Source organism: Cervus canadensis, chromosome 13 (genome assembly GCF_019320065.1).
Source record: "Cervus canadensis isolate Bull #8, Minnesota chromosome 13, ASM1932006v1, whole genome shotgun sequence".
Taxonomy (NCBI): Eukaryota; Metazoa; Chordata; class Mammalia; order Artiodactyla; family Cervidae; genus Cervus; species Cervus canadensis.
The window spans coordinates 32,094,855-32,109,300 of record NC_057398.1 but is presented as its reverse complement, the minus strand read 5'-3'; the positions used below and the strand labels follow the sequence as shown (position 1 = coordinate 32,109,300).

The window sequence follows — 14,446 nt, the reverse complement described above, 5'->3', positions numbered from 1 at the left end:
GGGTGGACACACAGACACACATGCACCCAGTGACATCTTAAAAAGAGCCTTCAAGGTCGGCCCCACCCTCAGATGTCCCAGTGATGGAGGCCAGTGCACCCCCTCTCTGGTCCAGCCTGTCCTTGTGCAGTATCAGTTATATTTTTCCATTTGCCATGCTTAGCATGTCATGAAAGTCAAAGTGAAAGTTGCTCAGTCATGTCTGACTCTTTGTGACCCCATGGATTATACTGTCCATGGAATTCTCTGGGCAAGAATACTGGAATGGGTAGCCTTTCCCTTCTCCAGGGGATCTTCCCAACCCAGGGATCGAACCCACGTCTCCTGCATTGCAGGTGATTCTTTACCAGCTGAGCCACATGTGTGTCATGAATTCTGATTCTCACTGTGACCCTCAGGGGTAGGTATTCTTATTATTCTTTCAGAAAAGAAAGACCGAGACCGAGAGGTGACACCACCCGCTGAGCTCTGGCTCAGGCTCGGAGCTGGGATCCGAGCCCAGTGCTCTCACCCCAGAGCCCATGCTGAGGACACACACGAACCTCCCGGGCCCCAGCTGCCCATCAGAGGCATCAAATAAGTGTTCGTTGAATTAAACTCATCCTGGCTGTTGGGAATCGAGTCCAATTCCTCTTCCTTCTTTGGAATCTGGGTGTCTGCTCTGGACGTGCCCAAACCCTTTGCCTCTGGCTCCTGGGTTCTCATGGAGGCTGAGCCCCTCAGCCAAGGTCCTCACATGGTGAGACTGGACATCCCACAGCCAGACCATGGACACTTCAGCAACACCACGTCTCCAGGCGTTGAGATGCATTCTCAGAACAAGTCTGTGAGCCATTAGAGAGTGAGATGGGCTGGGTCCCCTTAAAGTCAGCTCAGACAGAAACTGTTGCACTGAGTCTGCAGACGCCTTGTTCCCATTAAGAAGCGACTTCCTTGTTTGATGGGAACAGAGACAGTCCTGTCAGCCTGTTCTTTGGGAGATTTTAAAAGAGGCTGGAGGTGTGTTCTGAAGAAAGAGAGTGAATCGGGCTTCTTGGCCCCATGTGGTAAACTTGGAGCAATTTAAGGAAGATCAGAAGCGTTGCATGTCTTCCTTGGTCTGAGAGCTCAAAGCTGCAGTTGGTACAGGTGATCTCATTTCCAGAAAAGTCCCTGAGAAAATCCAGAGAAACTGGTCAGCTGGGGCCAGTTGGGGGCTGGGGACCTGCTTCCATGCAACCACACAGCCCATTCCCCCTCTGAATCCTGTGAGGTTCGGGGAGGGCCAGGGAGACAGTGGAAAGGGTCATGGTCGATGCTGGGAAGAGGGGAAGAGCCTTTGCTGCACACCAGCGTCTCCTTCACTATAGGCTCGCTTCGTGCTGGAGGTTGAAAGGGCCTTCCCAGCAGTGGACCCCTGCCCCACTAGCCTCTCTCTTCCATCCATCGCTGGCCAGGGTGAAGTGAGTTAACCCCTGAGCATTTGTGTTCCTGGTGAGCCGGCAGCTGTGGGCAGTGATGTCTAGAAAGGATCAGGGTCTCTGGGGCAGATAGTCCTGGGCCCTCAACCCCTCTCTTAGGTGGGGTCTCCTGAAGCAGACTTTGAGAGAAGGATGTGATTGTGAGCTGTTGGTGGTGAGTTGGACTCTGGGGAAGGGGATATGATGGGGCTGAGAAGGTGGTGGGGTTGTGACCACTGGCCCAGTCTCCCTGGGGACCTCTGCACGCTGTGCAGAAGGGTATCTTGGGGGGCCCTGGGGCTTGTGAGGTGCAGATCCTGGCCCAGCAGGTCTGGGGCAACTTGAATCCTGCATCTCGGACAAACTCCCGATGAAGCTGAAGCTGCCAGTGCACAGTCCACACGGCCCTGGACGCACCTCCCAGTTGTCAGGGCTTGACTTGTGTCCCCAGGAGACATGCTGAAGCCCTAACCCTGCACCTGTGAATGTGACCTTTTTGGAAAGGTTTTTTCTAATACAACATAATCGAGGTAAGACCAAGGCATACTGGATCTGTTGTTGCTCAGTTGCTCGGTTGTGTCCGACTCCTTGAGACCCTGTGGACTGCAGCACACCAAGCTTCTGCCCTTCACTATCTCCCAGAGTTTGCTCAAACTCATGTCCATTGAGTCAGTGATGCCATCCAACCATCTCATCCTCTGTCGTCCCCTTCTCCTGCCTTCAATCTTTCCCAGCATCAGGGTCTTTTCCAATGAGTCAGCGCTTCAGCTTCAGCATCAGTCCTTCCAATGAATATTCAGGGTTGATTTCCTTTACTGTGTTTGGGTGGACCCTAACCCTAACTGGTGTCCCTAAAAGTAGAAGAGAACAGGCATGGAGGGAGGAGGGAAGACGACCACATGAAAATGGAGGCCGAGAATGGAATGATGCTGCCATGAGCCAAGGAATGAGTGGAGCCACCAGACGCTGGAAGAGACGGGAAGGACTCTCCCCTGGAGACTCCAGGGGGCCCGCAGCCCTGCGCACACCTTGATCTCAGACATTCTGGCTCCAGACTGTGAGAGGATAAACTTCTGCTGCTCTAAAGCCTCCAGTCTGTGGCATTGTTAAGGCTGCCCTGGGAGGGTCATACAGTAGCTAGAAGGTGAGGGAGCCATCCGGGGCCCCAGCCCTCCAGCATCTTCAGCCAGACCTGGGAACTGACCAAGGTCAGCAGGTGCGGGATTTTGATGCAGAAGTGGTCCATGCCAAGGGGAGGTGGGTGGGCCTTGCTCCCATCCTGCTTAGAGGTGACCAGGTCCCTTCCTGGAGGGTGAGGAGCTGGTGCTCTGAGCAGGCACAGGCTGATGGGCAGCACTGAGAACAGCGATGGGACAGGCTCTTTAACCCCTCTTCAACCCACAGGGATGTGTCACTCTCCCCTTTAAGGCAGATGGAGAGACTTCCCGGGGAGAGATGGGGAGAGTGTAGAGTCCTGGGAGGAGGGAGGTCTTGAAACCAAAGGGCCCAGGTAGGAAGACTGACTCCACTGCTAACTCACACCTCTGAGCCTCAGCTTGCTTGGTGGCACAAGAGTGCAATGACAGGAGGATTGTGGGCTAGAGACGATGCATGTCATCATCTAGGGCAGCCCGGCACAAAGGAGGGTCAGCAGAGCAGGGAGACTGAGTGGGGCTCCTCCTTTCCAGGGTCCCGCCCAGCAACTTCAGGGAATGTAAGCTCCAAGGGGCAGTGGGCCAGCCGACACAGTCCCCTTGTTTCCCGGGGATGCTGTTCTTCTGGCTGATGGAGACTGTGGCCCCCTCCAACCTCCCATTTCCCCTGCCATCTCAGCCCTGGATTTCTGGAAGCTCTTTAGAGAGGCAGATGTTTGCAAGTCGGCCCAGTGCTGTTGATTTACGCCTTAGCAAGCCTTGCCTTTATGATGATTAATATTTGATTTACGCCCTGGGTCTGTCCTGTTTCTGATCTCTTTCTAACTCATTAAATCTCCTTTAATCGAGTCTCTAACTTTATCCTTTGGAACTTATCCTTCAGAGACAGCTTCTGGTTCTCCTGGTTGGCTTCTAACCCATTTATTTGCCTTTTGAAAACAAAACAAAACAAAAGCACATTTGGCTGGAGCTAGTCCTAGAGGCTGGCTGCCAGGAGGGTGTGGCGTGTTAAACGTCAGTAGCTGTGCCTCTGCTGTGAGGCTCCTTCCACTGATTGAATTACTTGTGCTGAAAGGGTCAGGCCTTCTCATCAGAGGACGGGGCTGGTTTCTGGAGGTGCCTAGCAAGAGTGACTCCAGCCTGCAAGTGGCTGTTCCTGGGGAGGGTGATGGGCGGAGGGGCTGGGAGCTTCAGCTGGCAGGGGCCTCCCTGAGCATCTGAGGCTGCAGTGGGCCCGCTTTCCTTCAGCTCTAGGCAGGTGCCTGGTAACAAGGGTGGGCCTCTCAGATGAAGCCGATAATGAGGATGAGCTGAACTCCGGGAGTCCAGTGCACATGCTGGATTCGCCACCGAGAGCTTTATATTAATTTTCACATCTGAGTCTCACAACACCCCTGGGAGGTGGGTGCCCATTTTACAGATGGGGAAACTGAGGCTGACCCATGTGCCCAGGCGACTAGGCAGCTAAGGGGCAAAGAGGGGATTCTTGCCCAGGTGGTCTGAGCTTCCTCACGCTGCGCCCTGCTGCCCCCTACAGAGAGCTCTGGTACTGCATCCCCTGGGGGAGGACAGTCAGTGAAAGTCGCTCAGTAGTGTCTGACTCTTGCGACCCTATGGACTGTATAGTTCATGGAATTCTCTAGGCCGGAATACTGGCATGGGTAGCCTTTCTCTTCTTCAGGGGATCTTCCCAACCCAGGGATCGAACCCAGGTCTTCCGCACTGCAGGTGGGTTCTTTACCAACCGAGCCACAAGGGAAGCCCTGGGGGAGGAGAGGCATATTGCAAAACATCCCACAGTGAGCTGGACAGCCCAGCGCAGAGTGGTCACCCCCAGGGTCAAGAGTGCCCATGGGGAGAAACATTATTGTGGGGAAACCGCCTTTGACTTTGAATGGCCAGTCCCCTTCGGAGTGTGCGGTTGGCTTCAGATTTATTCATTTCTGAATTCTGAATGTGGCCAAATATTAGGTTCACTCATGGATGGTAGACTTCATAACAAAGAATAAAAGAGGGGGTGAACACTCTTATTGTAAACAGAACATGCCACCTCCCTGTATTGGGTGCAGAAATGATGATATTGAGTCATGAAAGACCACATACTGTCTGATTCCATTTACATGAACAGAAGTGATGAAACTGAGTCATGAAAGACCACATACAGTCTGATTCCATTTACGTGAATCGTCCAGAACAGGCAAATCCTTGGAGACAGAAAGTAGACCAGTGGTTGCCAGGAGTTGGGGGTGGTGTGAGGGGTCAGGGGGTCCCGGGAGGTAGGGTGAGGGAGGGTGCTGGGAGCTGGAAAGATGAATGCATTTGCCTTCAGTCCAATTCTCCCTCTGATTTTTTTGGCTTTCTTTTGTGTTCTAAGCTTTCTATTATGTAGCTTATATTACTTCATGTTTTTATTAGGGTGATAAAACTATCAGTGTTTTTTTCCCCTCCTTTTCTGTGTTTGCTGATTTTTGTCAAACGCGTGTTCATAATGCTAAGAAAGAGAGTTAATAAAAAACAATTGCTTCCCTGTCCCCTGTACACAGACACATTCAACAAAAGCAAACAAGGACAGAACTTGACTCTCGGGGAACCAAGCTGGGTTCCGCAGGTGGCTTTGGTCAGGCACAGTGCGCTATCCACAGACCCTCTGCCTAGTTGGGGAGGGGGCCTCTGTCCTCCGATCCCCCTTCCAAGCCTCTTCTATGAAAGTGCCACGTATGCTGTGCCCAGGCCAGAGCACCACCATGAGAACCTGGACATGGCTGACTTTGCCTCCTGCCCCGTGGTCATGGCTGGCTTCAAGGCTCCATCCCGGGGTGGGAAGTAGGTCCTCATTGACCTGACCCTCCTGCCAGGGGTCCCCGGGTGTGGGGATGAAATTGGGGATGGGGGAGGAGGGAGGTCTTGGTCTGAGTCTCCTCCTCTCATCCAGCTCCCCTGTTGTTTTGTATTTTCATCCTCATCTGGTCCAGGAGGGGTGGCCTTCCTGCCTCCATTCCCCCTTGGCTGGGCAGGACATCTGTGATCAGTTTAACCTTCACAGAAGCCTGAATGAGGTATGGGCCTCTGTGAGGTGTAGGGATTTACTGATGGAGCTTTAGAATAACAGAGGGGAAGAATATTTGTTTGTCCATTTGTGCCATAAGCATGAGAATTCTTCAGTGTCCAGGGGCTGTCTCTTCTTGTTGAGGTTCAGAAACCTTCTCCACCTGGTCTTTACTGTTAGATGCATCATTCTTGGTTAATCTCATCTCTCCAGCTGTGAGCAAGAGGTGGCAATACTGTGATGACTCAGCAGCATGGCACTTTGGAGCCTGACCTCAAACCTGTACCTCCTGATTCCATATAGTCATTGCCAGCTACATCATCACTCATGATGCTGCATTATCCACTGTGAAGGCTGTGAACCCTGGCTTCCAGCAACTCTTTGTCTCAAAGGACCCTGTGCTTCATTGATGATGACCACACATGCTAGTCTTACTTAGAGCTGTAGGAAGATGGGAACAAAAATCTGCTCTCTGGTTCCCATGTTACAATCACGCTTGTAATTTCATTGACACAGACATTGAAATAGACATATTCCAGTGACATAGCATAGAGATTGAGCTGACTCATTGGGAAAGACCTTGATGCTAGGAAAGATTGAGGGCAGGAGAAGGGGGCAACAGAGGATGAGATGGTTGGATGGCATCATCGACTCAATGGATATGAATTTGAGCAAACTCAGGGAGACGGTGAAGAACAGGGAAGCCTGGCGTGCTGCGGTCCACAAGGTCACAAAGAGTTGGACACGACCGAGTGACTGAACAATAACAAGCCTAGACATAGAACAAGTCCTCTTCCTACTATGTTTTCTCTGGAATCTTTAGGCCATAATCATTGTATCCTTAGGATGAGATCGTCTTTGTGTTGAACCCTGCCCCCCGCAACTTTTCAAGCACTGACATTGGCAGGAAGGGTGTGTAAGGGCCCCATCTGCACAGGTAATGTCCTTCTGTCCTCGGGCAAAGCTCAAGACCCACCCAGGAAAACACAATAGCACCACATTGAATGTCAGTTGGAGAGGCTTGCTTGCTTTGAAGAGCAACGCTTTAAAAGCCCACAGATGGCTGATTCATGTCAATGTATAACAAAGCCCACTAGAATATTGTAAAGTAATTAGCCTCTAACTAATAAAAATGAATGAAAAAAAAAAAGCCCACAGATTATGCCCCTCAAACACCACTGGAGCCATACAGGAGGAGGCCAGGTGGAGAACAGGGACTGTCATCCTTGCCAGATAGTTATGAGGTCCCCCTTTCTTGTGGTATCAGCAGGGAAGTCCTAACTTCTGCCACCACCTGGATGTGTTGAGGTGCCCCTCCCTCCCCTCTCTCTAGTGCTAATAGAGGAGGTCTAAGGAAGGGTCTGGGCTTCCAACATGGTGTGAGTGGTAAAGTGTCTGCCAATGTAGGAGACATAAGAGATGTGGATTTGGTCCTTGGGTTGGGAAGATCCCCTGGAGGAGGGTACGACAACCCACTCCAGTGTTCTTGCCTGGAGAATCCCATCGACAGAGGAGCCTGGCAGGCCACAGTCCATAGGGTCTCACGGTGTTGGACAAAACTGAAGCATAGCATGCATGCACACAGTGAAGGGTCTGGATCTTCACCATCACCAAGCACCAGTGAGACCACCCCAAGTGTGATGTCAGTGGAGACCATGTGGGGCTGGGAACTCCCATCCCTTCCCAGCAGTAATAAAAGCCTCCTCTCCTCTAGTCAGGTGCCCACAGAGGCAGATCGAGGAGCTTTCACCTGGCAGGGATGAAGCAGCACTCCTCTCCCACCTCCACTGCTGGAGCAGTGCCAGAGAAAACCATCTGAAACAGAAGGTTTCAGTAAGATCCAGAGTCTCAGCAGAATACAACAATGCCCAGGTTTCAATCAAAATTTGCTCATTGTAGCAAGAACCAGTAAGAGCTCAAACTGATTGAAAAATTACAATCAATGAATATCAACACTGACATGGCAAAGATATCAGAATTATCTGACAAAGATTTTAAAGCAGTCGTGGTAAAAATGCTTCATGAAAAACTGTGAATACTTTTGAAGCAAATACAAACTTAAAAAGGCTAGGCAAAAGAATAGAAGATATAAAGAGGAACCAAATGGACATTTTAGAACTGGTAAATAACTGAAATAAAACGCTTGGTGGATGGACTCAGAATAAGGAATGAAATAGGGGAAATCACTACAGACTCCCCAGTCATCAACAGGACAATAAAGGAATAACTACAGAAAACTGTGTGCATGTAAATTTGATAAGTTAGAAAAATTGGACCACATCCTCAAAAATGAACCACATCCACAAATTACTACAACTCACACAATTTGAAATAGATTAATTGAGTAGCTCTGTAAGTATTAAGGAAATTAAATTTTTAATTTAAAAATACCAAAAAGATATCTTCAGGCTAAGAAGCTTTCACTGGAGAATTCTGTGAAACATTTAAATATCAATTCTCACAGTCTCTTTAGGAAAGTAGAAATGGAAAGAAAACTTAGCGATTCATTTTGTGAAACCAGTTTTACCTTGTTATCTAAACCAAAGACAGTACAAAGAAGAAAACCAAGGGCCAATTTTTCTCATGAATATAGACTTAAAAATCTTCACAAAGCACTAGCGAATAAAATTTAACAATATGTAAAAATAGTTATACACCGTAACTAAGGAATTCCAGGAATGCAAATTTGGTTCAGTATTTGAAAATCAATCAGTACAACTCACCACATTTACAGACTAAAGAAGAAAAATTACGTGACCAAATCAATTGATGCAGGAAAAAAAGCATTTGACAGAATTCTATACCCATTGATAAAATCTCTCAAAAAAATAGGAATGGGGGGAATTTCCACAACTTGATAAAGAGCATCAATAAAAACTAAGCTTGTGTTTACTGCTTAATGACTGTATAATTTTCACATAAGATCAGGAACAAAGTAAAGACGTCCATTTTCACCATTCTTATTCAACTGAGTGTTGGAAGTTCTAGCCAGAGCTACAAGGCAAGAAAAGGAATTAAAAGATATACAGATTGAAAAGAAAGAAATAAAATCATCCCTGTTTAGCGATAATCTTGTTATGCAGATTATTCCAAGGAATCTACAAAAAATACCTTCCTGAACTAGTAAATGAATTCAGTAAGGTTGCAGAATACAAAATAAACATACAAAAATCAATTATATGTCCATATACTAGCAACAAACAAGTGAACATCAAAATTAAAACTGCAATATTATTAGAACTGCTCAAAAATGAAACATTTAGGTGTAAATCTAATAAAACATGTGTAGGACTTGTATGTTTAAACTACACAATTCTGATAAAAGAAATCAAAGAGGATCTAAATAAATGGAGCAGTATGTTTTGTTCATGGTTTCAAAGACTTAAAATAGTAAAGATATAATTTCTTTCTAAATTGATATACTAGATTAACACAATTCCTATAGAAATCTCAACAGGACTGTTTTTGTAGATATGGCAAGATTATTCTAAAAGTCTATTTGGAAAGACAAAGGAACTAGAACAGTTAAAGCAAATTTGAAAAAGAACACAATGAAAGAATCAGTCTATGAGTCAAGACTAAATGTACAGCCACTATTATCAAGATTGTGTCATAGGGGCAAAGGGAAGTCACCTAGATCAATGGAACAGGATGAAGAACTCAGAAATAGATCCAGACAAACATGCCCAACTCATTTTTAAAAATTTTTATTTATTTATTTTTGGCTTTCTGGGTCTTCATTGCTGTGTGCAGGCTTTCTCTTATGGGGAGCATGGGCTAGTTGTAGTTGTAGCTACAACTAGCTAGTCTCTAGTTGTAGTGTGTGGGGTTCTCCTTGCAGTGGCTCCTCTTGTTTTGGAGCATGAGCTCTAGAGCTTGTGGGCTTCAGAAATTGCAGCACTCGAGCTTCAGTAGCTGCGGTAGGCGGGCTTCACTAGTTGCAGCATATGGGTTCAGTAGCTGTGGCTCACGGGCTCTAGAACACAGGTGCACTGGATTAGTTGCCCCGTGGCATGTAGGATCTTCCTGGACCAGGGATTGAACCTGTGTCCCTACCTGCATTGGCAGGTAGGTTCTTTACCACTGGGCCATCAAGGAAGTCCTGTCCAACTGATTTTTGACAAAGATACAAAAGCAATTCAATGGGAGAAAAATGCATCGTTCCAAATGCTGTTGGAGTAACTGGACATAGAGGCCAAAAAACTGAAGCTTGAACTAAATCTCACACCTTACACAAAAATGAGTTAAAAGTTAATTATGAACTTAAATGTAAAATATAAATGTAGGAAAATATAAGAATATCTTTGGGGAAATAGTCCAGGCAAAGAGTTCCTAGATCTGACAGCAAAATCATAATCTATTAAAGGAAAAATGAACAAATTTGGCTTCATCAAAAGTAAAACTTTTGATCTGTGAGAGACCTTGTCACAAGAATAAAAAGACAAACTGTAGAGTGGGGACAAACATTTGTAAGCCACTTATCTGACAAAGGAGTAGTATCTCAAATATATAAAGACCTCTCAAAACTCAACGACCAGAACTATCCAATTAGAACATGGGCAAAGGTCATGAGCAGGCTTTTCACCAGAGAAGACCTGCAGATGGCAAGTAAGCACATGAGAAGATGTTTAGCTTGACTACTCATTGGGGAAATGCAAATTAAAACCATCATGAGGTATTCTTACACAGCTTTCAGATTGGCTAAAATTTTAAAAAGTGACTATACCAAATGCCATCTCCTGTTTGACCACTTCCAATTTGCCTTGATTCATGGACCTAACATTCCAGGTTCCTATGCAATATTGCTCTTTACAGCATCGGACCTTGCTTCTATCATCAGTCACATCCACAACTGGGTATTGTTTTTGCTTTGGCTCCATCCCTTCATTCTTTTTGGAGTTATTTCTCCACTGATCTCCATTAGCATATTGGGCACCTACTGATCTGGGTAGTTCCTCTTTCAGTATCCTATCAATTTGCCTTTTCCTACTGTTCATGGGGTTCTCAAGGCAAGAATTCTGAAGTGGTTTGCCATTCCCTTCTCCAGTGGACCACATTCTGTCAGACCTCTCCACCATGACCCGACTGTCTTGGGTGGCCCCACACAGCATGGCTTAGTTTCATTGAGTTGGACAAGACTGTGGTCCTGTGATCAGATTGGTTAGTTTTCTGTGACAACAAAGGTCTGTCTGGCCAAGGCTATGGTTTTTCCAGTGGTCATGTATGGATGTGGGGGTTGGACTATAAAGAAATCTGAGCACCAAAAAATTGATGCGTTTGAACTGTGGTGTTGGAGAAGACTCTTGAGAGTCCCTTGGACTGCAAGGAGATCCAACCAGTCCATCCTAAAGGAGATCAGTCCTGGGTGTTCATTGGAAGGACTGATGCTGAAGCTGAAACTCCAATACTTTGGCCACCTCATGCGAAGAGTTGACTCATTGGAAAAGACCCTGATGCTTGGAGGGATTGGGGGGCAGGAGGAGAAGGGGACGACAGAGGATGAGATGGCTGGATGGCATCACCGACTCAATGGGCATGAGCTTGAGTAAACTCTGGGAGTTGGTGATGGACAGGGAGGCCTGGCGTGCTTCAACTCATGGGGTCGCAAAGAATCGGACACGACTGAGCGACTGGACTGACTGAACTGATACCAAATGCTGGTGAGAATGTAGAAAAACTGGCTGCTGGGAATGTAACATGGTGCAGACTTTCTGGAAAGCAGGTTGGCAGTTTCTAAAAAAACTAATCTTGTGACTACCAAATGTCCTAGCGATGAAATCTCTAGGCATTTATCCCAGAAACGTGAAGACTTATATTCACACACAAAAACCGCATAAAAATGTTTATAGCAACTTGATTTGTAATCATCAAAACCTCCAACAACCCAGATGTCCATTCACAGTCTATGGTTAAGTGAACTGTGGTCTCTCCCTAGCATGTGATAGTATCCTGCCATAGAACTATTGATATTTACTACACCTGGATGACTCCCCAGAGAATATCACTGAGTGAAAAGAGCCAATCCCTAAAGGTTATTTGCTATATGATTACATTTATGTAACATGTTTGAAAAGACAAAATTGTAGGAATGGAGACTTAGGGTAATGGTTGTAGGAGCTCTAGGACGTGGCTTACAGATGGGTGTGGCTATAAACTGGCAGCATGTGGAATTCTGTCCTGATGGTAAGGTGCTCTATCTTGATTATATCAATGCCTAGGTCTTTTTTTTAAAAAAAATATTTTATTGAAGTATAGGGGATTAACAATGTGTTAATTTCTGCTGTACAGCAAAGTGATTCAGTTATACATACATATACACATGTATACATTCTTTTTCACATTCTTTTCCATTATGATTTATTGCAGGTTAATGAACACAGCTCCCTGTGCTATACAGTAGGGCCATGTTGTTTATTCATTCTATATATAATAGTTTGCCTCTGCTAACCCCAAACTCCCACTTCACCCCTCCCCCAACCCTGTCCCCCTTGGCAATCACAAGTCTGCTCTCTATGTTTGTGAGTCTCTTTCTGTTTCATAGATAAGTTCACTTGTGTCATATTTTAGATCCCACATGTAAGTGATATCATATGGTGTTTGTCTTGAAATATCATATTTTCATATGATATTTTTCTTTCTGATTTACTTCACTTAGTATGACAATCTCTAGGTCCATTCATGTTGCTGCAAATGGTATTATTTTGTTCTTTTTTATGGCTGCATTGTATATATGGACCACATCTTTTTTACCCATTTATCTATTGATGGGCATTTAGATTGTTTCCATGTTTTGGCTATTATGAATAGTGTTGCTACGAAAATTGGAGTGCATATATCTTTTTGAGCAAGAGTTTCATCTGAATCTCCAGTTATCTTTAAAAAGTTAATTAAGAGGTGCCGCGCCGAGACCCTCTGCACCCGTGCGAACATGGCGCTACAAGCGGTGCGGAGCGTGCGGGCCGCGGTCGGCAGCCTGCGCGCCATCTCGGCACCCAGCGCGCCCTGCTCCCCGCGGCCATGGGGACTGCGGGCGGGTGCAGTCCGGGCACTGCGCACCGGCCCTGCTCTGCTGTCGGTGCGGAAATTCACAGAAAAACACGAATGGGTAACAACAGAAAACGGTGTTGGAACAGTGGGAATCAGCAATTTTGCACAGGAAGCTTTGGGAGATGTTGTTTACTGTAGTCTGCCTGAAGTTGGGACAAAGTTGAACAAACAAGAGGAGTTTGGTGCTTTGGAAAGTGTGAAAGCTGCTAGTGAACTCTATTCCCCTCTATCAGGAGAAGTAACTGAAATTAATACAGCTCTAGCAGAAAATCCAGGACTTGTCAACAAGTCTTGTTATGAAGATGGTTGGCTGATCAAGATGACATTCAGTAACCCTTCAGAACTAGATGAACTAATGAGTGAAGAAGCAAATGAGAAATACATAAAATCTATTGAGGAATGAAAATGGAACCCCTAAATAAACTACTTTGAAACAACTTAATCTAGCATAGTTGTCTTAAATTAGTGGTGGATAGATATTTAAAAAGCAACTTTTAGCAAAAGAAACTACTTGTAACAATGTTTCCTGAAGAAAATACCCCTTAACTTTCTAATGCCTTCAGATAAACACTGTGTATCTTTTCCACAGCATCCTGTGATTTTTAGGCTAGGCTCCAGTTATAATATTCAGAATTCCTGAAATTATCTCTGATAAAACTAATTATAAAAATTATGTAATTCAAGGATAACATGGTTATCTTATACCTTATATGACATTGTTACTTGCTTACAGCTATCCTTGGATTTGGGTCAAAATGATCTTCCCACTAGAAATAACTGCCAGTGGAGAAAAGTTTGTTAGTTGTATAGTGTCCAGTGAAGAATATTACTGTCTTAATTTTGCAGTATACTGTGTTTGCTGGTGCTATTTTTATACAGTGAAGCAACAGCCTTGCAGGAGAATAAACAATTTAATAATAAAATATTCAACTTCTTAAAAAAAAAAAGTTAATTAAAAAGATATTTTGAAGGAAGTTTAAGTAAGAGTTCATGTTCAGCATTACTGTTTGTATACAGCATATACACAGTGCATATGTCAGTGTGCTCAGTCGTGTCTGACTGCAACCCCATGGACTGTAGCCCACCAGGCTCCTCTGTCCATGGGATTTCCCAGGCAAGGATACTGGAGTGAGTTGACATTTCCTTTCTTCAGGGAATTTTCCCGATCCAGGGATTGAACCCATGTCTGCTGCATTGCAGGTGGATTCTTTACTTGCTAAGCCATTCATGTTCAGCATTAGTTTGTATGTATATAGTATATACATAGTATATACTGCCAATAAAGATGTGTTGCCTCATCAGAAAGCTCTTAGTAGGCACCTCACTGTCCATCAAAATCAGATAATACTCAATGTGGTTGTCCCTCATCATCCATGGGGGATTGATTGGTTCTGGGATCCATTAGCTCCCAGCTGCTCTGCTGTTCATCCTCCTGTCCAAGTTGGGAAGTTCTCAGCATAGATGAGTGGCAGCCTACCTTGGGAAGGATGAAGAGGCAAGGCTCCGGCCTGGGTACTGCCAGGATTCCCTGTGAGGTGCTTCTTTGTGTGGGCACAGGCTGGATGCAAGAGGTCGGGCCTTGCCCACAGGGAGCCTGCATCCTTCCAGCAGATACGAGGCTTGGGGAAGAAAGAATGAGCAGTTTCTGACTCTGCCCTGGTAAGGCCAACATTGCATGGGGCACCATCCTCAGTGATAAGATGGGGAGTGACTGGAGGGACAAGTTGGGCCAGGAAGTCCCTGAAACTCTCCCCACAGCA

At 45.8% G+C, this 14,446-nt stretch overlaps 1 protein-coding gene across 1 annotated transcript; it reads left to right on the top strand.

The window, feature by feature from the left end:
* The first annotated feature begins 12,567 nt into the window (after positions 1–12,567).
* Positions 12,568–13,583, top strand: LOC122452036 (glycine cleavage system H protein, mitochondrial-like). The gene has a single exon (XM_043485344.1). The coding sequence runs from the start codon at positions 12,568–12,570 to the stop codon at positions 13,087–13,089; it is 522 nt and encodes a 173-aa protein (XP_043341279.1). The 3' UTR covers positions 13,090–13,583.
* The last annotated feature ends 863 nt before the right edge of the window (positions 13,584–14,446 follow it).